General features: G+C 37.0%; 1 protein-coding gene and 1 pseudogene across 8 annotated transcripts in view; one reads left to right on the top strand and one right to left on the bottom strand.

The window, feature by feature from the left end:
• Positions 1–26,062, top strand: part of LOC106672998 (transcription factor Sp3-like) — a 168,237-nt gene that overhangs the window by 690 nt on the left and 141,485 nt on the right. The window contains exon 2 of one of the 8 annotated variants that reach the window (XM_024229279.1): positions 17,925–18,151. The exons of 6 other annotated variants lie outside the window; for them this stretch is intronic. In XM_024229279.1, the coding sequence (XP_024085047.1) occupies positions 17,925–17,986 (62 nt within the window). In that variant the 3' untranslated portion in view covers positions 17,987–18,151. Of the gene's footprint in view, positions 1–7,010; positions 7,031–17,924; positions 18,152–26,062 lie in introns of those variants that run through there. One more of the 8 variants, XM_014404875.2, reaches the window with a different exon arrangement.
• LOC112127822 lies at positions 21,237–21,401 on the bottom strand (annotated as a pseudogene).

Here is a 26,062-nt window from a genome sequence, read left to right as displayed (position 1 = left end):
AAAAACTATCTCATTTAGGGGCATTACAGAAATTTTGCAACGTCGATTGCGCCGAAACTTCCAGAATTGCAGAAATATTCTAAACTTTTTTTCTACCAAACAAGTTGGACAGTCATATTTGTAAGAGTTGGACAATTGTCGCAGTCCAAATTTTTTATTCGGGGTGTCATTTTTCGTCTGTGAGATACTGCAACTTCTGTGTGAGTTGCAAAGCTGTTGTTTCTACAGATCGGCCGGTCGAGGATTGTCAAGTGTAGAGAATCAGTGTAAAACCGCTATACCACCGATGATAAAGCCGTGCTCTGTGTTGTTTTGTCCAGGGGGACTAGGGTTACCGGTGAAGGGGTGATGCCCGAGAAGGGGCGTGTCCTGAAGAACCGTGCACACTTGACAAACATCCGGATGTTCAGACTTCAAAAATCAAAACTTCACTCATAAAATCGGATACTTTGCTATTATGTAATTTATTAAAAAAAAAATGTCTATGCTTCAAATCGGGATAAAATAAGATTTTAAAACGAAGAAATCTTCACGATTGGTGTTAACTTTCTGAGAAAATATACAATTTTTACAAAGGGTCATTATAAATCCGAGCGGAATTGAAAGTGGATATGGTAATCAGATCAAACATAGCCAAGGCTGCATTGGGGTCTTCTCTTTTATATGAGAATATAAACATAAAATATAAAACAATAACGATTGAATATATCCTAACAATACCAATTTTTCTTAAGTTTTGAAGAAGAGAATACTCACATAATTCTTGTAAATTTTTCCTGCCTGTAAGGGAGCTTACTCAGGTCAAGTTAACACAATAATTTCTAGTTGTGCATTGTTTTATCCATGAGTATGTAAAAAAAATAATAGTATCAAATGATAATTTTATTGTTTGATAGTTACACCTACCATCCTGGTTGATTTTTGTGAATAGGCCGACCAGGATGTTGGTAGTATCAAACAATTGTTTTATCACTACGCAGCCCACTGGAGGAAATCTCACAAGTGAATTTTCACCTTCTAAGCCTCCTACCCTCTCTTACTTCTTCTATGACATTCTTTTTCATTGTATCTCCAACTGTCGTTTGGTCCACTTACACTAAGAGTCATTTCGTGTCTGTTAACGCAGTTATGCGGAATACCTTTATGACGCAAGAAATGAACAGCCATACGTAACATAACTCAAACGGTGCTCGGCAACAATAAGCATGTGGCAACTACTGCTAAAATGCAAATTGTAGTGCTAAAGTCCATTCTGGTTTTTTGAGTGAAGATTAGGTAAATGGTCATTGGATGAAGAAACATCAGAACTTGATTCTCACTCAAATATTTTCACTGGTCGATCTTCACTTCACATACATTCTGGTTATGTTTAATGAAATGAGAATAAATATTACTATAATTTGAAATCGCCTTATTACACAACATAAAATGAAATTAGTAATAAAAGTAGCTTTAATAGTTTAAGCTGTGTGGTCGTATAACCCCATTTCACATAGCTTCTATTTTATTTATTTTACCCTGGCACTGGGAGTTCTTTTCAAATTAAAGCTGTTCCTTCCCACTCCTTATTGTTAAATCCTAATTCCTAACAGATCTTGCTTCAGAGTAAGGTGCAGCAGCAATACGTTCTCTGAGACTAGATCAATCCAGGCAGGGAGCATTCTTAGTCCTATACCACTTATGCCGATACATCACAACTCCATCCTTAAAACCTACGCAGACGATACTGCAATTTTATCTCCTAACTCCAATTTTACCAAAGCCACCTCTAACATGCAGGAGGATCTTGAGCTCAATGAAGAACGGTGAAAAACGTGGAAGATGAAACTGTTGAAATGCTCCCGAATTACAATCACGCTGAACAAACAGCCTTGCCCACGTCTGTACGTTAACAGTAAAGAATTACCGACACCTACACAAGCAAAATAGTTAGGGCTGTACTTAGATTGATGTGGAATCCTCACACAAGACAAGCGACAAGAACTAAATAAACGATTTGAACAACTACAAAGGCTTAGGACCGAAATTACACATGTCGGTAAACCTAAATCTGTACAAAACGTTACTTAGACCAAGCCATCCATATCCAACGAATCCAAGCATTCCAATAAAAGTTCTCAGAAAAATCCTCCAAACTCCTTATTTTGACTCCAACCTTAACATTCCATTCGTCAAAGAATTGGTTCTTCTCGTTTCCTCAAGTTTCAATGCAATCGTTCAATCCATCCTAACCCTTCTGCTCAAACCCTCTCCAATACTTCCCATCCATACCCTCCACGTCTTCTTAAACGACGGTTGCCCGAGACCTCCTCGCCTTTACCCTTACCAGAGTGCTAGGCCGTAGTGTTAGCATTTTGCCTGGGATTTTATACCGTGAAGAAGAATTTGTAATGTGTAAAATTCATTTATATGATACAAATAAATATTGTATTGAAGAAAGCTATGAGTTTTTAAATCGAAAATATTAAAGACATCTCACACGACCTTGCACTGGACGCATCTAGACCGAGACTAATCCTCTGAATTTTTTACTAGCAGTCCTACTTCTAGATAGGTCCTATTTGGATCCGTTTTAATTTTTCTTTGGACTGATTGAACATTTCTTTCCATAAAAATATAAGCAATAGGAGAAAATTTGAGAGATTATGATTTTAATAATTTGAAGGGGATCATGTTGCAATCTGAACAGATGAAATCTCAGATAGAGTATTACGATTTTTAAATACATTTACGTGAGAAACCTATATCTCAAAAGAGTAAAACATTACATGAATATTGTCTCAATTTTCTTTCCATCCCTTGTTACATTTTTTGTGTATGCCGTTGGTGGAATTTTCCGTCGTTCTGAAAATTTTCTTCCGTGAACTTTTCCTTAAGCCGCGTTGTGCCTCGTGCTTTTGTTTTAAAGGCTCAAAAGTTCTATAATATTTACCAGACGAGCCGAGCTTGGGTCGCGGAGGTGGGCGTGGTTCCCTGATCCGGCGGGATTATTTACATTTTCCTTCAAAGCCGTTTCCTCGTTGAATTTTGCATGACGCCCTATCACGAATATTCCGATTCTGGGGAAATTTACCGCAGAAGATTTGGTACAAAAAAAATGATACGGTGGGAAATCGACGATAGATCATGTACTGTAGTAGTACTACTACCAAGGATACTTTAGCACTTTTTTCGAAAATTCTACATAAATAAATCTTGCAAATAAGCATCCTGGCTTTTTACATTCTGATTTTCCGTAAAAAGTCAGTTTATCTCGTGTTAATCCGACAACTGACGTTGGTTTGATAAATTTTCAAAACTAGAAATAGCCACACAAGAAACTGTTGTCTAGTTAAAAAAAGGGGTGTGGTCCAAATCAATGCAGCACTGTTCTTTTTGGTTTTTCATACGTTCAGATAATTCAGTTTGGATAATTACTTTTTAACTAATCAACAACGGACTAGGGACATAAAGCTTAGTGAAAACCAGATGATACATATGGACAGCTTAAATTTTGTTAATTAAATTGTTCGTCCACTAAATTTACGTTATTGTGGAGATTGTTTGTCTCTTTCGTTTGAGCTACCTATTGTCTGTTAGGTTCCGGTTGTGTCATATTAATATCATATAAAGTAATTAGGGTGTTACCATGGTTTTTCGATGACGCCCATTAGTGTAAGTGCTTTATTTATTTCGGGTATATATATTCAAGTCTTTGTTTACCGAGGATCTCCTGTTATTATTTGTATGCGATTTAGCCCAGTCTGTTCTTTTTTGTCGACCACAACACCAAGTTGAGCATTCGGATCGAATCGACGGTAGATTCTCGGGTTTTTTTTAAATGCAGAAGGATAACAGGACTCGCGAGGTGATGATTTAGGGAGTCCATTCGGGTTCTTGTTTTCCCGACTAGTGAGTTAATTTAGATGATTTTCTCATAATTACACCAAGATGTAAGCTTTTCTTTTTAGAGGTTTGAAAGCGGAAAAGAGATGGATTTTAGTGACCGTTAAGCCAATGATTATTTGGAGATCGTGAGGTGCGGTCTGGTGTGATGTAGGTTTTAGAAAAACATTTTTTTTTAAAAAGGATTGAACACCGCACTAACCCCATCTTTCATCATTTTTAAACATTTTCTTTTTCATCATTTTATTTAATGTGTAGAGATTAGTGACCGTTAATCGATAGTAATTCAGATATCGTGAGATGCGGTCGGGTGTGATGTAGGTTTCAGAAAAACATTTTCTTTATCGTGACAACGTTTCGATCTTGTATTGAGATCATCTTCAGGGCCTGAGATTTACAAAACCAAACATATATAACCATAAAACAGCAAAATCTCACTGGCACTCTCAACACGACACGCAAGGATGGCACAATTACATAGAAGACAAACACTTTGAGTGAGTAGAAATACTTTGTTTGAATATAAAATATATTTTGCATTGTATAAATTCACTTATCCACATCCTAAATGTATTTGTTAAATGTAAACATTGTTTGTAAATCCCAGGCCCTGAAGATGATCTCAATAAAAGATCGAAACGTTGACACGATAAAGAAAATTTTTTTCTGAAACCTACATCACACCCGACCGCATCTCACGATATCTGAATTACTATTTTATTTAATCTTTCAGTGTAACACCATTCTTCTAATCTTGCTGTTTATTTCCTGCAGTTTGGCAGCGGCTGCCACACAGTACAATCTACAATCACAGGGCACTTACGTGTTTGCAGTCACGTGTCATTTACTTAGTTATATAAATCGCTTATAGTTCGCTTATAGTTATATGGTCGTTATAATTGTTTAGAATTTTGAGATAACTACTTGCGGTCTGTGTGTTGATGAACTTGTAACTTGGTCGTTTCTGATCATTTGGTCTTAATTGTCTAGTTGTCTTGGGCTGCCTGACGCGTTTCGAATCCTCGCCTTTTTCAGTTGTGGGTCTGTTAAATAATGTAAGATTTAATGCGTTTCTAAAAATAAGAGTTGTTAGACACTAAAATTGTAAGATTCCTTGTTGTTTAGGTCTGGGGGAAGATAAATGTAATATTTCTTGTGCAAGTCTGCAGGGTACTACCTTAAAAGCTTGATCGTTTTTAATAAATTTTTGTTTGTCAGTCACATTTAGCTTTTTCCCCATTTTCAATGGCGTCTGTCAGGCAAAACAAAATTTTGTCCAATTCCTTAAATTCACTGATTTCGTGGTCCGCTTGACCAATTAATATATTACAGTTAATTAAAGTTTTTAGTTGAGATAAAAAAGTCAGTGGCACGAGCGGGATTCGAACCCACGATCTTCGGCTAGATAGGCCGTTGCTGTACACTTGAGCTATCGTGACCTCGATCCACCCGGACACTAACTTCCCATCTCAACCCCATCTTTTGAATTGAAAAAGGAGGGAAAATTCAAAAGGTGGGGTTGTGATGGGAAGTTAGTGTCCGAGTGGATGAGGTCACGATAGTTCAAGTGGTAGAGCAGCGGTGTATCTAGCCGAAGATCGTGGGTTCGAATCCCGCTAGTGCCATTGACTTTTTTATCTCAACTAAAAACCTTAATTTTTTCCAATGTTTTAAAACTATAAATCTTGTCTATTCTCACTGTTTTTGTACGTCGCACGGATTCGGCTTCTCACCAGCTCCAGTGGTGATTCTTTCTAGGCAAAACAGATTTTTTAAGAAATGTATTCTCTACATCTTACGTACTTGATCCATTACCAGAAGACACTTCAGTCAGCCCTGTCTTGCTGTCACAGTACGATGCAATGATACGACGACGGGTGGTACAATGTGGTTAAGGCTCGGGGCCCAACAATGGTGTACCTCGTATCCTCATCCACGTCCCTTTCTCAATCCAGGTTCCTTCATTCTTCCCTCCCCTTCCAACCCTTGGTTACAAGGGGGCTGTCCGGGCGCAAAATAATGGTGCAGCGTGCCCTGAGGGCAGGCAACCTCTCTAAAGCATAAGCTGTACTCGTGTCGGCCTTGGGTCGGCATGGGGCGGCGGGTGCCTTATCAGAAGCACACGAGGGTCAGGGTACCAGATTCTGTCTGCATAGGGTGCATAACCATCTGTACTACGGGGTAACAGAAATGTTTCTAGGTTCAGCCTTTATAACACTTGGAATGGACGTGTAGGGGTTCGTGGTGACGCCCCTGGCGGGAACTTAGATAAGAGGCTGTCTTTTATCTATGACCTTCGCACGAAACGTGCGTATGACCATCGTTATACTCCCGGCCTCACGGAATACGGCGGATCGGACCGAAGAATATAAGCGTTGGGGACGGGACGCTATGATTACCTTGACAGAGTCCCTCGAATGCGTGAGTAGTGGCGGATGGGAATGGATAGTGAATCGGTTGCTCTATTCGAGTATGCTTTGCACGTAGATGTAGGCTGAGCTCGTTTGGAGGCTTTTACCGTAGGCAGTCTCCTCTAGGGGGTGGTTAGCAATTCCATTTTAAACAAAACCGCGGCCGGAGCGGATCGGTAGTTTCTATACTTGGGAAGCCCCAATACTCTGGGAGATAAAGTGACCTTCTCTTTCTAGGGAGACCAGGCTGATGTATTTCGGCTTAGGTAGCCCTTTGCGCGCGGCATACGGTTCGATGCTTAATGCGGACCCGACTACTTGGAATGGGCAAGCGGGGAGCGAGGTTGTCTTGGCCGTTCGGGGCTAAGCTGCCTCTACACCAATGCTGCAGGAGTAACACACTTCTGTCGTATGCGGAGGTGCGTCAGCTCTCAACTTGAGAATCAAAACGTCCGATAAGGCCGAAAGGCTAGGGGCGGACGTTAAAGATCTTCATTGTCCTTTGTCAGCCTGGCCTCTCTCTCTCTCTCTCTCTCTCTCTCTCTCTCTCTCTCTCTCTCTCTCTCTCTCCCCTCCCTCTCCCTATGCGCTAATCACCTGATATTTCATCAGAACCGTCCTATTAAATGCTAAGATATTATAAAATGTAAATTTCCTTGGGCATGAATGTATAATGACTATGATAAATATATTAATAGCTTAATTTATCTTTAGAATAAACGGGTGTGGCGTAATGATCGTGCACTATCGGAGTTTCTCATGGATATCGAACTTTGTTGTCAATAAAAAACTTTTTCCATCAATAAAACTGATATTTTGTGATAATTGAAAAATATGTAGTTGTAAAGTGCAATAATTTAAATACTTCTTTTTATATCGTTTTGAGGCACTAATGTTTATATTTTAAAATGTAATTTTTGACAAATAGTTTTATTTTTTAATGGAAGTTCGTTAGATATAAGTATAGATTTATATATACTTTTTTCAATTTGCCCACCAAAATTGGTGCAGTGTCTTTTTTGTTTTATGACCGGGCGAAAATCCCCGGGGACAGAATCGACCTTGCGGTGATACGGAGTGGGCGTGGACCGGCGAGAATAGTAATTTTTATGCTGTTTTTTCGATCAGCAGGTAGCGAAAAAACATTGTCGAAAAAGGAATGGGGATATCTGGTGGACATCGACTTGTCAATTTGCAACAATTCCGCCTTTTCAAGAAGTACGGTCGTTTCAGCTATTATCTATTCACCATGTCAGCCCTTGCTGCTACTTACGGTCCTTACTACTCTTGCTTTCTCCGAATTATTTTTAGAAAAAGATTTAAAAAAATATATATTCTGTTTTATAACTTTTTGGGTTGTTCTACAGCATTTTTTCCTGAAGCAATTTTGCTTTTTTTTAGCACTGTTTGTTTTATACAGTAAGAAATAAAAAATTGACTTAAAATTATTTTTTGAAAAATTACGAATAAAATAAAAATAAAATTACGAAATTTCCATGTGGGGGGTAATAAACATGTAGTTTTGCAGTTACTGATTATTTTGTCTGCCCATTCTCATTGGTTCTATCAGCTTCTCCCTTTCCCCAGTGTTGGGTCTTGTAAAGTGTACTCAAAATGTGTCTCGAAAAAAATGAAGTTCTTGGAATCCGAAATTTATGTAAGATCTTTGTTACGTCCTGCACATAGATGAACCTGTAGTTTGTTCCCTCACACTTTTGATCTTTCGCTTGTATTTAACAATCTCGCAATCTTGAGTGGTGTGTTTGTCGGGCAAAACGAAATTTTTTCCAATGTGTTTTTAAAAATATAAGTTCTAAGATATCGTCAGATTTCTTATTAAAGTCTGCAGGTTGATGAATCTGTTGTTAGGTCGTTTCCAATCACTCTGGCCTGACTACTCTCATTGTCTTTGTCGCACATATTCGGCTTTTCACCATCTCCAGTTGTTGGTCTTGCTAGGCAAGGCAAATTTTTTTAAAGCATCTCGAAATATACTAGTCCTTAGACTGCAAATATATCGTAAGATTCCTTGTTATGGCCTGTGGGGGGATGAACCTGTAGTAGGCCTTTTCCGATCACAATGGTATAACCAATTTTCACGGTTTTGGTCTGTCGCGCGTATTCGGCTTTTCACTATCTCCAATTGTTGGTCTTTCTAGGCAAGGCAGATTTTTTTAAATGAATCTCGAAATATACCAGTCCTTATACTGCGAAGATATCGTAAGATTCCTTGTTATGGCCTGTGGGGGTGTGGGATGAACCTGCAGTAGGTCTTTTCCGATCACAATGGTATAACTCATTCTCACTGTTCTGGTCTGTCGCACATATTCGGCTTTTCGCCATCTCCAGTTGTTGGTCTTGCTAAGTAAAATAGATGTTATTTTTTTTAATGTATCTAGAAAAATGTAGGTTGTAAGATTTCTTGTTGAGTTGTAAAACAATCGTTTCCATTCATCTTCTCTGGCTAGTCTTGCTGGTGGTTTGGCTCATTTTGCTTAAATCAGTGGGCGGGGTTGTGGATGTATGATAAACTTGAAAAATTAAAATATTATCTCATAAACCTTTGCCTGATCCGGTGGTCGGACGACGACTTGGATCAGATATTGACATTTGTGGTCTGCAGGATGTCCTTTTTGCTTCCAGGAATTAAGATTTGCTCTCATAAAGCAAGTTTGACAAACAGTGACGAATGTAAAAAATGAAGGGAATTAACAGGTTGGGCTATGAGGTCTTATCCACCTCAGAAGTGACGATTCGAATAACGTCTCACCTGCAAAGAAGTGTGTGCGGAGTGTGTCATTAAGGTGGAGTATCATTCTTTGACGTTGTTGCAGTGGAACATCGTCTAAAAGTGTTGGTAAAATCTCCCTCAAAATTTTGAGGAACTGAGCACCAACTGAGTCCGTAGGATGTATGGAAGAACGTTTTCTTCATCCTTCCAAATCGACATTTGTGCAAGGAATGTTAGCAGCTATCATAAACAGAGTCCCGAAGTCCCTGAATAAGATGAAAGCGATACGGCTTAAAATTGTATGCCCGGAGTACATCTATAATTTTTTTTTTTAAACCTAAAACCCTTCCAGCTCCTCCTAAACTCCTTACAGCTAGCTGTTGATCGGAAATAATGTGTTCTTCGGTTCATTTGATGGAATACTGAATATAACGAATAGGTACTATTGTAAAATTTATTTACTTTCAGGAATTAAGATTTGCTCTCATAATGCGAGTTTGAAATTAAAGAATGTAAACAATAAAGACAATTAATCTTTAGGCCTCTTTCAGACGAGGCGGTTTGGTTGATTCAACTAAGTTTCCCGGTTGAATCTCGGGAAAACTTAAAAGAAAACGTTTCTTCGCTGGTTTTACACCAGGCAACTTGTGGAATCAACCTCTCTTCCCAAAGGGAAGTCACGATGTTGTTAGAACCCGAGGAAGCAGGAGCACTTCTTGTACTTGCTCTTCTGCAAAAAGAGAAGCAAAAAGGAGGAAACCCAGTAAAGAAAAGTGTGGGTTTATCCGCTGTTATAAACGGGCGCTTTGTCTCAAACACGTAGTTGGCAAAATAATTACAACTCACTGCAAAGATGGTTGTTTGAACTTTTTAGACCTAAAACTGTCCATAATAAACAACCTAGTTATATAGAAAGCCCACAACTACAGACACTATGATACCAGCGGATTCTTCCCACCCATGGTCCCAAAAGGCTGCTGGTTTCATTTGGCTCCTAGACCGGATGTTAAAACTTCCGCTAACACCTGCTAACTATAACAAATAATTAAAAACTATTAAAACCTTAGCAAAAAAACAACGGGCATCAAGAAGTGTTTATTGATAGGTTGCTAGTTAAAAGAATAAAAAAATTAACTTTAAACGAATCACCAATAGGACTCAGTCACCCCACCACAAATGAATCAGTAAGTTTCCGTTGTTTGCCATACATTGGTGAATTATCGCAATAAGTTAGTAAAATTTTTAAACAAGAAGGTTTTAGAATAGCTTTTAGAAGTACGGGTTCACTTAAAAACATCCTATCAAAACCTAAAGACAAAGTACACAACTTGGCAAAAAGTGGGGTTTACCAACTCAATTGTAATGATTGTGATATTAAATATATAGGACAAAGCGGTAGAGAAATAAAAACAAGAGTAAAAGAACACTTGCCTAAATCGAGCAAATTTTCGGAATTTAAAGACCATCTAAAAGAAACAAAACATAATTTCAATTCAAATTTAAATACAAGAGTGTTACATAGTTTCAACAAAGGGAAAGAACTAGATTGGATTGAGAAATTTGAAATTAAAAAAATGTAAAATTGAACATGGTGATAAATGCATTAATAATATAACAGATTTTGATCTACCTCCCATTTTAAATATGTACATAAATAATATCAAACATCCAAATAATTAATCTAATTATTTTAATTGTTATTATTTTTAAAGTAATTTATAGTAATATTAAGTATTTATTATTCTAATATTTATTTGTGTTATAATTTCCGCGTTTCGCACGTTCAAATTGAGCGTCATTAAAAAAATCAGCTGATAATTGGAACGTCGCGTTGGCGGAGGTATCAGCGGTTCACTTTGGCAATTCATGTCGAGAGACGTGGTTGTAGAAGTCCTTCAACCTGATGATGAGCTAAAAGGCTCGAAATCCGGATCGTTGCAAAACAACTTACTGTGAGTAGGAACTATCCTTTTAAAAAGTATTGAACACCACACTCACTCCATCATTTATCATTTCTAATAAGTTCAAAGTTTGTGAGATATTTACAAAAATGTAGGAAAAACACGTTTTTTTCTCGATAAATTAAACGAAGCCTTGCCCTGATCACCACGTTAATTATTGTAAGATCTCAAAGCCTGGCCGAAAAGGTTGTTAGTTTGGGGCCAACCGGTATATATAACCTGTGTTATTGCTGTTCCTAGGAGGAAAAGGAAGGGGGTAAGGCCTGTGGTTGGTAGCGTGGCGGGGAGTATGTTGGTATGTTGTCCAAAGGAAATTGCAAATCTGCACCAATTGTGACAATCCTTGGTGACACGCGGTGAGCCATATCTCTCTCTCTCTCACTATCGCTCTCTCACTCACTCACTCACTATCTCTCTCTCTCTCTCTCTCTCTCTCTCTCTCTCTCTCTCTCTCTCTATCTCTATCTATCTATCTATCTATCTATCTATCTATCTATCTATCTATCTATCTATCTATCTATCTATCTATCTATCTATATACCTGTTTTGTTGTGAGATTTTCTCGTTAGGGAGAATTGATGAACCTGTAACTTGGTTGTTTCCGATCACTATAATATACTAGCGTCTCTGTTTTGTCCGTAAGAATTTACCTTTTCGTTATTATTAGTGATTGACCTGTCAGTCAAACATAACATTTTTAATTGGATTTAAAAAATATGACTCCTTATATCTTGATGGTATTGAAAGATTTCTTTTTGAGGTCTGTGTGGTAGTGAACTTCACCTTGGCCGTTTCCGATCTTTCTGATCCACATATCCTCGCTGTTTTGGTGTGACAGATACGTTTTCGCTTTTTGTCATCTTTAGTAGTGAGTATATGGAGTTCCTACAAACAGGACTTTCACATGGTAAAGCGCACAGATCAACCGATTTAAATAGTTTTACAATTGTTATTTAAATAAGATACAATAGTTAATAGTGTTTTTTTCCGCATTAAAGGTCCAAAATATATAACTACAAAGATTATAAAATCTTTGAGTAGAAGTTGGCGTACACTCAAACAAGATGTAGATGCAGTTCTATTGCATATTTGACAATTGCAGTCCTTTCCTAATTCCGTGCTTTCTGTTTTCCAACTGCAACACTGTTAATAAAATCCCTAGCCTCGAAACGGAAAAGGAAAAAGGAACCTAATGATGTATTATATGTGCTGGCAAAAGGGCGCTTACAGTGGTGAGGGGGGTTGCAGTAGGACGAGAGGCTTGGTCGGAATGGAATGAGATCCCGAACTGCATCGAACACCGCAACAATCTCGTACCAATAACGGAATAACGCTTCTGCCTTTTCATTTATTGAATAACCACGTGGGGATTTATTTTATTCGTCAAATTCAGGATTATCATAAAGGTAACGACGACTTTTAGTCTCCAGCAACTTTACAGGGACTTATCGAAATTCGCGCCTAGTATTCCTTCGCCTGCTGCGTTTCTGGGCTATGGATATGTTTTATTGGATACGGATATTAGGATTGAATAAATCACTCGTTCCAAACGCTTTTTTTCTGATACTTAAGATAATTTCATCTCAGTTCATTGCTCATTTTATTAACGTATTTGACCTTGGATACTAATCAAGAGTCGTCACATCGTAGAACGAGTTAGTTGAATTTAAAGAAATAGGAGTAAACAAGATAGAAGTGAAATTCTATGGTTTTAAACTAAAAATCTTTTTATACATATCAATATATTAAGGTTGGGATATTCCTTCTCTTAGATATTTTTATTCCAATACATTGTACTAAAATAGTGTTTTATTTAAATATTGGACTTTCTTCTTTTATAAATGTAAATAAGAAATGATATTATGAGCAAACAGTTGTGCGGTTGATCAAGCCCGGTTTTGGCCTTTCGACATATTTGGTGGGTTTATGAGGTTTATGGGGTTCTTACAAACCACTATAAAAACCCACCACTGAAGAAGGCTATAAGGACAAATCAGTGAGGAGAGGTAACAAAAAGTCGTCTATCTAGAGTTTGAATTTTAGCGATATAAAATATAATAATTTATTCACATTTCTAATTCCTACTAAATTCACCATCCTCAATGCTAGGTTTTGTGATTTCTGTTTAGTATGAGTTGTAGTAAAAAAAAAAATCATCCTACATATTTCTTCGTTAAATATTATAGGATCGATGGCACATAATTCATCACATCGATTCTGAAGCTTTCCTCCTTCCTGCTACCAATTTAATTATTTTCAGGTTAAACAACAACTTAGCATTACTTACTCTTACTAAAACTTTTTATTTATTTATTACCATACAAATATATACGTTATGTAATGTGATACAATATTTATCATTTGCATATGTCTTGAGTGGAACCATTGTTGCTCTCTCAGCTTTCTGAATAGTTATTTATGAACAATTCATAAGGAGGTCCCAGGGGCATCTCCGCTTCAATCGCCTAACTGAGTTGTAGGTATGGGTAATGTTAGATGGATCGGGGTCATGTGTTAGGATGTGAGGATCGTTTTCAAAGAATATGGAAAAGTAGGATTAATTTATTTATAAAGGATATTTTAAGGTCGTTGTGGAGAGGGAGTATATTGGAGACATAGAAGAAAGCGTTGATGCTCTCAGGACTTCCACACAGTTTTAGTTCATATGACCAAATCGGTCTCAGTGATGTTTTGTAATGTCAGTTTGTTTTTGTTAGATTTCCGTCCATGTATGTAGTTTATAGAGATGTCCGATGCGTCTTTTCAGTTCCTGTATTTTTATTTGTATGGGTCGGTTCCAAGTTAAGCGTGTTCAAGATAGAACCCAAGATAACGTACCCAGTCGGTTTTAGGGATAGGAATGTTGTTGAGGAATATTGTGTGAGTGGTTTTGCTTCTGACGGTAAATGTAACATAGGGGCATTTGTTTCAATGATTTTTATCCTCCAAAGTTTGCTCCATTCGGCTATTCGTCGGACTGGAGCTCCACCGAGGCGATTGCAGGAATCAGAGGAAGAAAGCACGACTGCACAGGATGCAAGCAGGGAGAGGGTGTAGTTAGGATGTCTGAAGTGTAGAGGAAGTGCAGGAGTGGTTCGAGCACACTGCTCTGTGCCAATCCTCCTCCCACAGGTCGGAGTAGTCCGGCCCTTGGCGAACTCGGAATAATTGCCCTGTGATATAGGAGCGAAGGATTGATTAGATATAAAACTAGTAAAGTAAAGTTACCCAAACACTGGAGATGACGATACGCTGAAGTGCGTCTGAATTAACAAAAATCAGCGAGGATAGGCAGTCCAGAATGATAGGTATCTATCAAACAATGTGTTCATTATCCTGCAGAGCAGAGGAAGAGATCTCATTACTACTAAAGTAGCTTTGAAATGAGGAAGGACTGTCTTTATCTTTTAATTTATCTTCAATTAACCAATTTAATGCAACTTTGTAGTTTACTTTAGTTTATTCGAAAATTGATAATTCGAACTCCTCAGCTGTCACTTTGGTAAATCGAAAAAATTCATTCCTCATTTATTTTTATACATTCAGTAATACGAAATATTTTTGGGGGATGAGAGAGTATTCTATAAATCGAAATGGAGTCACTTCCCCTCTTTATAATTCGAACTTTTTCCTTGTGTTGTTTCGCTTCTCAGCATTGGCCACAATCTGGAAAATCAAGACAAAGGACCCCAGGCCACATCGAAACAAAAACTTCAATTTTACAGTCAATCTATTTCCGCTTTCCATTATTTTCACTATGTTTTATATATGTACTATTTAATTTTTTTTCTTAAATTCACATCAACTAATAATTCGGTTTTTATTTTTTATTGAAAATTCGAAGTGTTTTTGTGTTCCATTGGGTTTCGAAATATCGAGAATGTAATTTGTCCCCTTGTCACTTAGACTAGTAATAGCAATCTTTCCAGATTGCCAAGAATTCGATTTATGTATACACTTTTTTCTACAGTAAAAATGGCAAAAGAAAAAATATTAATACAAATTAATGATAAAACAAATATGTTACAATCAAATAACAAATGAACAAATTAATTAAAAATTGAAATTTTTACTTAATACCCCCTCCAAAAAATCAGATGTGCAATTTTCATTTTTCTCTATTCATGTCCATGCCAATATGAAAAAATTATTTTTTCTTTATATCATTTCGACTAGACTTGCCGTTTTCAAGTTGGTCCAACTTGTCTTCATCAAATTCACCAACTGACGGTTGGTTAACTTTGCCGGTATTCAACTTCCGTTTTCCTTAACTTTGTAAAATAAACAGTAAATCCGTTTCAACGCCGTCTTAAATAATATGCACAAACTTATTTTATGTTATGGATAACAATTTGCTTACCAAGCAATAAAATTTATCCAACCACAATAACATAGACTGATGACAATTTAATGAAACTTTTTATTCAGTGCTTAAAAACGCAGGATTGATTTTATTAGGCTCGCTAATCTAAATATACATTCGCTTATACAATAAAAATACTTTAAATATTGGAAATATGTTTAATTTGACGACTGTAATTTTAATCGTAATTTCACAATTTCATTGGGCGATTCGTCAAGATGATTTATTGGTTCGGAGCAAGGTCGAAACGCATCGTTCAAGTGCAATCTGTTCATTTAAATTCGTCCATGTCATCTTTAGACGCTTTAACTGTGTTCACCCTGTCAAGTTGTGTTACATAGAGAAAAATGATGAGCTAGCTGATAAGTCGAACTGAATAGCAGTGTAGTCAGAGCCGAGAGTTAAGACTTTGGTAATGGCCCCTCTTTACCCCAAGGATGAGATGGCCTGAAGTGGCCCACATTAGCCAAGGTTGGAAATGATGTTGGGGAACGTTTGCTTGGGGAGCAGTCTGATTAAACACATCAAAGGAGGCCAAACATGCGCGAACAAAGTACACGTAGTACTGCGATAGGTGACTTGTCCACCCATTGGGCCAACATTGGTCGGCCATTGTTTGTTGTTTACTACCACGTTTCTTTCAAGAACATGTATGTATCAATTATACATCTTAGCCGAACACAATGCTGCAGCAGCAATTTCCTCGATATCTATCACGGCACAGGAAAAGTAAGCAACTATAGGCCATTGACACCATGCTGGCCCGATCTGGGCAAACGGTCTATCTATTTGCCCAGTGAGTGGAGCCAAGTTCATGGCCAGCGTGGCATGGTGTCCATCTTGTTGACCGATGTATTGGCCTTTCATGACCCGTAATAGTATAGTATGTAACACACACGGTCGACATGAATTTTACAGCTGGTTATTTGTTGTTATATACTTTTGTAAATAAGCTTTAATTTTAATTTCTTTTGTTAATTTCTGACCTATCCTCATACCTTCATTCATGGCGGAGGCATGGGATCTTCATATGTATTGCACCACTTGCAGCACTACGGCGAAGAACTATCAACTGAAGATATCAAAAATGGTCTGAAACATACAGCAAAAGAGGCAGACTATGATGATAAGGGGCATTGATCATTAACAACTTCCATTAGAAAATAAAGAGCAAAGGATTTCATTTTTTGATTATTTAGAAATCTAATTCCTTTTTCGATCTATTATAATTTACTTGTAATTCTATTTCTACAGTTTTTCTATTTAATGACCTTCTTGCAGAAATATGAATCCTTTTGAATTCTTAAGATGAATTTTTGACCGATTATAATAAAAAGGAGGCCTTTTGTTCTTTTGATAAAGTCCTAATGTTACTTTCCTCGGAAACCTTATCACAATGATAAATTCTGGTTTTGGCTTTTTAGACGATATTCATCTCGGCATCCCCTGTGAGCTCAATAAATGACGGAGACAAAAGCTGTCACGTGGTCAAACGATTTTTTTAATTTAAAACCAAAACTCGCCTAGGTGACGTCAAATGGCGATATCAAATTTCTTTTTATAATAGCATATTACAGTTGCTAAAAACAAAGATTTTTGTTTTATAAAACGTCAGTCGGACGAATATTTAGAAATAAGCATAATTTAATTCCTATCACTGGGAGTACCCTAAATAATTTCTGGAATAGTCCAAGAATGATTTTGAGAAAAACAAACAGACCCAGATTTACTGTTTTATAATGTATGGACCCTTCTAATGAATAAGTTTCACCATATTTCATTAAATTAGGCGATAAGGTGCCTGACATGACACCGAAAGGAGGCCGATTTTTCCATTTAATAAGATAGAAGTTGTGACCGTTAATCTTTTTTAACGCTTCAACCTGTACTTGTTATGGTTAAATATTGTTTTTATTTTGTATTTATGTCTTGAGTATCACAGTGCAAGTAATGTTCTGTTCAAACCATATATTTCAAATACATATGATACGAAGAGATGTCAATCTTTTGTTTTTATAGTGATTGAAAAGCTTTGTGGAAAAATTTCCAAGTACTTTTTTACCGACGTAGGAAATACTTGATTTATATTTGTTGGTAGTACATTCATACGATTGTGTTCTAATGGTTTAACGCATTTGTTGTTTCTCGGCCTTTGAGTATATTGTTGACAGTAGGTCTGAGGGTTGAAAGAGCAACCCTTTCCCTCCTTCAACCAACCCTCCATCTGCAAACGTTCTTTTAATCCGGTCAGTGTTTTTCGATTGCAAAATAGGAATCTTGCCTTAAGGGGACAATTTGATGCGAAATCAAATTGTCAAGTCAAACCTAGTTGAAAACGGGCTGAAGGCCAATAGAGGGTAACTGGGACGTAGAACCTTACAGTTTTCTCTTTTATCAACAAAATTCCCGGATTTAGGGATTAAAGTATTGCCAGAACTTTTGAAACTTTAGTCTTGATTTTTCATTTTATAAGGGCCGAAGCCCTCGAATTAGCCGCCCCTGCGCAACCCTCTCACCTTTATCCCCTTCGTCAGTTGTAGTCATTTATCACTTTTAATATTGTCTTATTTCAGAAACTTCTCCAGGAGTCCGGTTTACATTCGGGAGGGAACTTTCCTCGAACTATAACTTATAATGAGCTATGAACCCAATTTGCGTCCTCGAGTAATTTTCTCCGTGCATTTAGAGGTGGGCAATTAATCAACATATGTTCATTAAATATCTCATGCATCAAGAAATAACAATAAAAACGTTTACGTCCGATAGTAATATATCTGAAGTTTCCTGCATTCTGATGTTTGTGTACGGTAACATGTATACATTACATTTGAATACATTTTTAGGGAACTTTTTTTAGGTCTTTTGTTTTGGAAGTATTTTCTTTTTCTGAAAAATATTTCTGGAAAGAAAAATCAATATTTAAAAAACTTTTCTTTAACTCAGTATAATCATAATTAATAAACCTCTCACTCGAAAATTAAAACCAAAATTCGGTTTACATAGTTAACACAGGGTGGATCACAATTCTTCATTTGTCACGTAGCTAATCAAAAATTTAAAATTTGACCTAAGTACGAGAAAGCTGGTATTAGCGAAAATAATAATGAAAAATGAACAAAAATGAAAAGGATTGGCTAACTAGATGTCGATTACAGAGGGGAAATAAGGATTTCCGTTCTTCGCACATGTTCCATGTTATTCATCAATAGATTGTGCATGTTTTACATATGTTGAATTTTCCAGTTTAAACGGGAATACACAAAAATAAAAAAGTAATTTGAACAGAACATTTTCCAAATCCAAATGTAAAAAAATCAACAGAAAACGTTAAAGAATAATATATGTGTGTTTATTATAAACGACGATCAGCAACGATAACGAGCGATTTTTCCTTTTCCCGCAATTTGTGAAAAGTAATTTGGGGTTTGGGTTTTTTTGTTATTCTCCAATGGTACGTATTTTGTACGAATTCGGACTGGGATAGAACAAAAATAATTGTAACATGAAGAAAATTACGATTAATTGGACAGATCATTACTCTTTAACAAAAATATGTTTAAATTTCAACTATCATTAAATCATTATCATACATTATGCAACAATTAAAACAAAATTTCATTAAATTTGATCAAGGGGGTTCCGCAGATAATGGTACCGAAAGGAGGACAATTTTCCCATTAGATAAGGTCGAGGTAGTGACCCCTTTAGACAAACTTAAGGACCAAGTGCTAGTCAGACTTGAGAGCAGCTTTCAGTACTGGCAGACCGAACATTATCTGTATTGATCAAAACATAATTAACCTAACCAACTCTGACTCTGAAAGTACGTACGGTTCTGAACAGTCTAACAGTAAGTTGCAAGTTCATCACCAACCGAATATCTCGATATTTCAGGAGTTTGAAAGGATAATCCGATGTCACTATTTTTTGAACCTGGTAGGCGATAGGTCGCATTTTCCTAATTTTTTTTTCATTTTGAGGTTCCATGCACTCCATTTTAACCAGGTTGTTTATCTAAATTCTCCAGATGTTTGAGATTTTACAAGGCGCAATCCACTTGTTCGCCATTCGATAAACAATGTACATTTCAATGTGTTAGCAGCTCCGTTTGCCGTGTCCCATTTCATTTAAATTTAATGTCCGGTTAATTAGTTGTGTCGGCTTAAGAATGCCCCTACGAAGAGCGCACTTGTTGTTACAATTACTGCTCATGGCTTCAAAGCAAAGTAATTACTTCTCGGAATAACAATTTATTATTCCATCGGAATGTTGTGCCATCTGCAAAATTGTCTGCTCTCAGAATTAATAATCCTAAAAACTCTCGTTTATATTGTTTAAAGATCAAACGTGAAACACATGTAGTATGAGGATTTTACAGCATATAACAAGTTAAATATTTTTCACTGAGTCTTTAGAAATCTCTTCTATTTTGTCTTATGAGTCTCCCAATTTTGTTTGTTGTCTAAAAGTAAGAAAAATGGCAAATAGGAAGGAAAATTCAAAAAGGTGGGGTTGAGATGGGAAGTTAGTGACCGAGGGGTATAACCGACGATAGCTCAGGTGGTAGAGTAGCGGCGTATCAAGCCGAAGGTCGTGGGTTCGAATCCCGCTCGTGACACTGACTTTTTTATCTCAACTTAAAACCTTAAATAATTGAGTAAGAAAGAAAAGTAATTCTTATCGTACAAGAGGGCTTAACGTCCAATTACCCGTTGGGTGTCGGGGACGGGAGGTTAAACCAATTTACAATACTTTCTTCATATTATTCACGGTTAAAAACCCATAGGCTATACCAGGATTCGAACCCAGGACCGCTAGCTGGCAATACGAGTCGGACACCCTAATCACATGGCTATAGAGTCCCCAATTTGATTCTTAATTGGTTTAATAGATTGGAGAGTTTGTTGCTCTTTCCCCATGTTTGTGAAGGTGGTCTATTTAATTTATATTTTGGAGGTGTCGTTTAGTTTTTATTACAGGTTTAGAAGTTGTGCCTAATGTTTTTTATTGTTTGTGGTTCGTGCTGTTGTGTATTGTGTCTGCTGTTATGATGTCCGTTTCTGTTTTATGTCGAACTTGTTAGTTTGTGTAAGTAAGTCGAGGAAGTTTATACCGTTGTTGTGTTTAGTTTCTTTTATAAAAAAAAAACAAGATATTTAAGGTGTTTATAGTGTAGTTGTTGTTCATTTAAAAAATATATTGTCAATATCGCATCAAAGTATTTGTGTACAATGGTAATGAAAGTATATCTCCACAAGGTTTTGTGAAAATACCTCTGCGCGAGTATGCCTGAATTGTCGCCTCCATATTATATCAAAGGAGAAGCCAGAGCAAAGGTTCACATACCCATAAATGGACAAACATCAGCAAATATATGCCATGATAGATGCCTTAATACGCATGCCAATAGATGCCACTACTCCAAAACATAAGTGCACCAACAAGTACAAGGTACTCATATCAGAAAGGGAATAGTGGGCCAAGGAATACTTCTGAATAGAGGCACGGGAGCTGGAGCCCTCTTGATGAATCCTTAGAACAGACACCTTAGGTACATCCTTACGTAATCTTAGGTACATACTCTACACTTTTCCAGTTTGAAATCATAGCAACACTGGGCCTAAGAAATAAAAAGGTTGTGAACATATTCCAGGAAGATAGCATAGCTATTTTCTCTCACTTTCAGGCGGGGTGCTAAATACTTGCTATTGTCAAGTTCTTCGATCAAATTCTGCAAAACTTGGGTAATAGGTGATTGGTTATTATGGTTCGCGCAGCATGCACTTTTATGCGGATTGGACTCCAATTTCCGCTATAAACAGTACTTTTTTGTAGAGTTGTATAAACACTATTCACAGTTCGAGATTTATAGCGTGACTCTTTTTTTTTTTGGGGTCGTTCCCGGAGATGCTGTAATACCGGGTCAACCCGCGACACAGGTGGAGCAAAAGCCCCTAGCACTCCGACATTTCCCAAAATCACTTTAATCTACTGGACTCCCTACGGAAATAGTACTACACTTTGATCTTAGCCAAAAGGCTTACAATTATCTTACCAAAAGATAATTATATAATTTTGAAAAATATACATTAACTATACACTGCTAACTAATTTGACAAAATGGGTTATGTGTGAGGAATGAGAGAAGGATTGAAACGTCGTAGTAGAACTTTATGTACGATAGTCAATTGTTAGTGTACTTCCGGTGATCGGACTATTAATTTATTTATACCAGAATGCCCGTAAATGATTGATATTTAATGTAACTGACACAGTAAAATAGATTTGTATTATGTTTTTTCGATAGAGACCAAGTGAATGATGACACTCCCAGTCTCAATTGTCCAATAATTTCGGAACCTTTTCACTGTTCCGGCGGTTTCTTTCTCCGGACCCTCTCATAAAAGGGTGGCTTTTCCACATCCCGCGCCCCATTTGGATTTAATTGTATCCATAAAAAAACTCCTGGCACGCCGACCCCTGACGAAAATAAGCGCGCTTTATTCTGACTCACGCTGTTTTCGCGTGCCAACAATTTCGAAACGCCAGGTGTCAACGAAGGGGAAGGTCCGCATGCAAATGGAACGAAGATCTATGAAAAAATACCAACATGACAATGAACAAAATAGCATTAGGTTTAAAGTTCGTATTTCATGATCGTACTTTCGTAAAAGCGTACTTCATGATCAATTATTTTAAAATTTTGCCAAAGGTTGATCAAATTTACTGCTCTGATCACACGAAAGTATTTTTTCCTTTTATTTTTCTGTTTAAAATAGTTTGTTGTGAACTATTTCTCCAATGTTAGTTACAGTTCAGTCCTTCCCGGTCGGGTTAGGGATGGTTAGGATCAAGGGTCCTTTATCAAACAGTACGGAAGGGTAAAATTGAGTTGGAAACGATATCAAGAGAGCTAACGTAAGTTCACCATGTTCGTTGGTCCCTTTTATTTGTATGCTTTTGAGATTTCAGACCTTATTTGAAAAAAGCAGCTTGCATTTCATGTTCTGGCCGAGGTTCAGACAAGACAGACCCCGGTATCCTGGTCGCCTTGTACTTTTCCAAATAATTTTTTTTATTTAATTTTTTGCCCAAAAAGGCGACTGCATCAGAATTGAGTAAGGCGTAGCGGGAAATTGAAACGACCTGCGAGGCCGACAATAAAACACAGTTAACACCTTTTGATACGCTTTCCAGTTAACATCCTCGACGGCTTCGGCTTTCACCGTTGAATAGAAAGAAATTCGATTTCCTGGCGAATAAGCCTAAGAAACGGCACCGAATCCTAGCGACCGAGTTAGAATACAATATGCAATCAGCATACATTTTACATCATTAAATAATTTATGTAAATATAAATAACCTGCATTACCAACTTCATTTTAATTATGTCTAGACCTGGCAATAAACATTGTTTCTAATGTGTGTAATAGCTCAACTTTGATTCTGTAAGAAAGACGTGTATTTTTGTTACAAAAATAGTTGTGTCTCTTGATTCCTGTTTAAATGTAAAACATTGCCACCATCAAACAAGACTGGACGTGTATACATAGTTCAGTTAACCAGAGTCTTCGGAATTAGGTGGAGATGTAAAATGCGTCTGACTGACATACAATCCTGGATATGCATGATGGAAGGCAGCTGTGATCATTGATTGAATTTTCATGGAAATTTTATTGGCTATGATATATTTACAGATTTAAGATCTGTCAAATTAGCAGGACGGCGGTAGGCGAGTTGTGTTAACGTGAAAAGCTTTCGGCTCGTCGACTCCGCGTTCATGGGTTCATTTCCCTCCGTCGCCCATGGAATTTTATTTTACACAATCCCTTTCCCCCAAAAATAATATACACATACTGCATGGAATCTGATTAATATGTAAAAGCATAAAGCCATTAAAAAATTAATTAACTACAAAAAAATACTGCCACATTTAAGATCTGCTATATTCACAGTTCTTTTATACCGCTGTATGACTGTATGCCCCAGTTAGAAGGTAACAGCGGTTTTACGGAACACGTACTCCGGTGATAAGTGTAACAGCAGTGTTGGCTGTGATTTATTTCTCCTACTTGAAGTATATGCACATTAATGACTTTCTGAGATATCCATTGAAAAAGTGCAACGTTTTCTTCTAAACACACACAAACAAAAAAACAACACTTTTTTTTTTTTTTTTTTAAACGCCGGTGTTTAAAAAAAAATTGTAACGTTGTAAGGATGCAGGGCGCTGGATTCGAACCCGGGACCTTTACCTTACACCGTTGCGGTCACTGACACCTCTAATAATTGTTTTTTAACCGTATATTTTTTATGTTACAATATTTATCGTCACCGAATGTAAAGCTTTTTACAATCAAAATATTACGGTCGTATTTCGTTTCAAACGTTTCCCTTTTCAACGTAAAATAAAAATATTTAGAAAAAGGTTTTCCAGAGTATGTACATTTTTTACAAACTCTTCTCCAAACGTTTCTCTTTTAAAAAATTTATTTAAAAACCGTTATAATTAGCCTAAATCCATTATAAAAGTAACAAAAATAAAAATAAATTCACTACTTTCGTGGTCCGCTTGACCAATTAATACATGAGAATTAATTAAGGGTTTTAGTTGAGATGAAAAAAAGTTAATGGCACGAGAGGGATTCGAACCCACGACCTTCGGCTAGATATGCCGCTGCTCTACCACCTGAGCTATCGTGACTTCGATCCCCTCGGACATCAACTCCCCATCTCAACCCCACCTTATGAGTTTTCCCTCTTTTTGCCATTTTTCAAATGTCGTGTAATCGGTTTGGATTCTTGACGACAATTGAAATGGCGACGGAGAGCTTTAGTGAAGTGTACGTACTTCATTTTTAAATCATTAATTCACTACTTTCGTGGTCACGATAGCTCAGGTGGTAGAGCAGCGGCGTATCTAGCCGAAGGTCGTGTGTTCGAATCCCTCTCGTGCCATTAACTTTTTTTCATCTCAACTAAAACCCTTAATTAATTCTCAATAAAAATAAAGTTTTCCAGAATACTTATGTAAAAGGCGAAAATGGGTGCATATTTGATAGTTTTGTTTTTTGTTCTAATATTTTCCTAATTCACAACGTAATAAATCAAAAACTTATATAATATTTAAAAAATAATATCGAATTAATGTTTTGTTTTTTTATAAATAATTGCTGAAAGCATACAAAGGGCGTTCGATCTCGGCGGATGGCTGGATTCGATTCGGAGGGTCTTTTGTTCGTAACGGTAACTCTTCTGCTAAACCACAAATGCTTACATTAAATTAAAACTAAGGGTTTCTATATCCTTCCAAATGTGCTCAGCTACCTGCCGTATAGGCTGCGGCAATAGCAAGAGGGAAAGGACCCTTTCCGGCCTTCTCCGCTGTAGCATATACGTCGGTAACGTGTTAATCTTCATTCTTAATCTCTTCCCGCTTTTTGTTACTTGTTGCATTGTTTTCAAGAAGTTTCTTATTAAGTTTTTAGGATAGAAAACCTTACCTAAGAATACTAAAACGCCTGACTAACAAGGACTTTTGAACGTTGTAGCGATAAGATGAACCTGTTTCATGGTCGTTTCTTATCACTTTGGTATGTCCTTCCTCGTTTGGGTCTTACAAATGTTTCCCTATTTCGCATGTCATGTCCAATGGTTAGTAAATTTGCCCGTTTTAGGGACCTATAAGTTATTGTTCCTAAATGATCTTATATGTTCTTTGTTTTTGACATCTTCTTGCCCAGTGGGCCTGATGAATGGTTTCGCCGCATTGGCCCGTTAAGTGAAGAAAAAAATTTCATTGAACAATAATATAGTACAATTTTATTACATTTTTTTGAGAGTAAGATAAATATCACAGCATAGCATAGCTGTCTGCCGGAAGTTCAAGTGTACTTTGAAAAGGAATTAAATGGAAAACTAAATTGAAAAAATAAAAGAAAAAAAAGAGCAAAAAACACGTGAACATAGTCAGAATTTGAAACAGAATACCAAATGGCAAAACAAAAGATTTAATGTAAAATAAAACGAATTCCTTGAATGTATGAAAGAAATTAAAAGTACTTTTGGATCAGAACAGTGAATTGGAAATTGCATTCTGTAACCAAAAATCAACGGATCTCCAGGCTGTTATGCAGAAGTCAGATAGATTTTTCATCCGACGTTTGTTCCACTCAGCAAGCACAGATTTTTCATCCGACGTTTGTTCCACTCAGCAAGCTGAACGCCTGAAGAGATGTGTCAATCGTGTTTTATTAAGGGCTGCCTTTCTAAACTTATTAAGGACCGGGCACATGCAGAGGAAGAGGAGAGTGTCCTCCTCCTCGTCCATATTACACATTGAGCACTTTCACTGCCTCTGTCTTTATCTTCGTCGTAGGGTTTCGGGTTAAGGTTTAAAAATTCTGCCCTCAAGCCGAAGATCCACGTCGCTATGCTGAGGTCCCCTCCGGCTTGGTCACTAAACATGTATATTTGGTGGTATCCTCCGGTATAGCTTAAAATAGTTGGTCAGTTGGGCGCGTCTTTTAAAGTTTGTTAATTTTTCGTCGGCGAATCTTTTTAATATCATTTCGCGTCCTTTTTCAGTACTGTTTCTTTCGAAACAAAAACGAGAAATTGCCTGCCCAAAATATATCTTCTTTTACCCGTTTCATTGCCAGCTTTCTTGGAAGGCGGTTGCCGGTAAGGCCAAATAATTAAGGAGTAGACA

This window comes from Cimex lectularius, unplaced genomic scaffold, assembly GCF_000648675.2.
Source record: "Cimex lectularius strain Harlan isolate CLEC.00 unplaced genomic scaffold, Clec_2.1 scaffold325, whole genome shotgun sequence".
Taxonomy (NCBI): domain Eukaryota; kingdom Metazoa; phylum Arthropoda; class Insecta; order Hemiptera; family Cimicidae; genus Cimex; species Cimex lectularius.
Note: the sequence above shows the minus strand (reverse complement) of the source record. Positions and strands in the feature narration are given on the sequence as shown.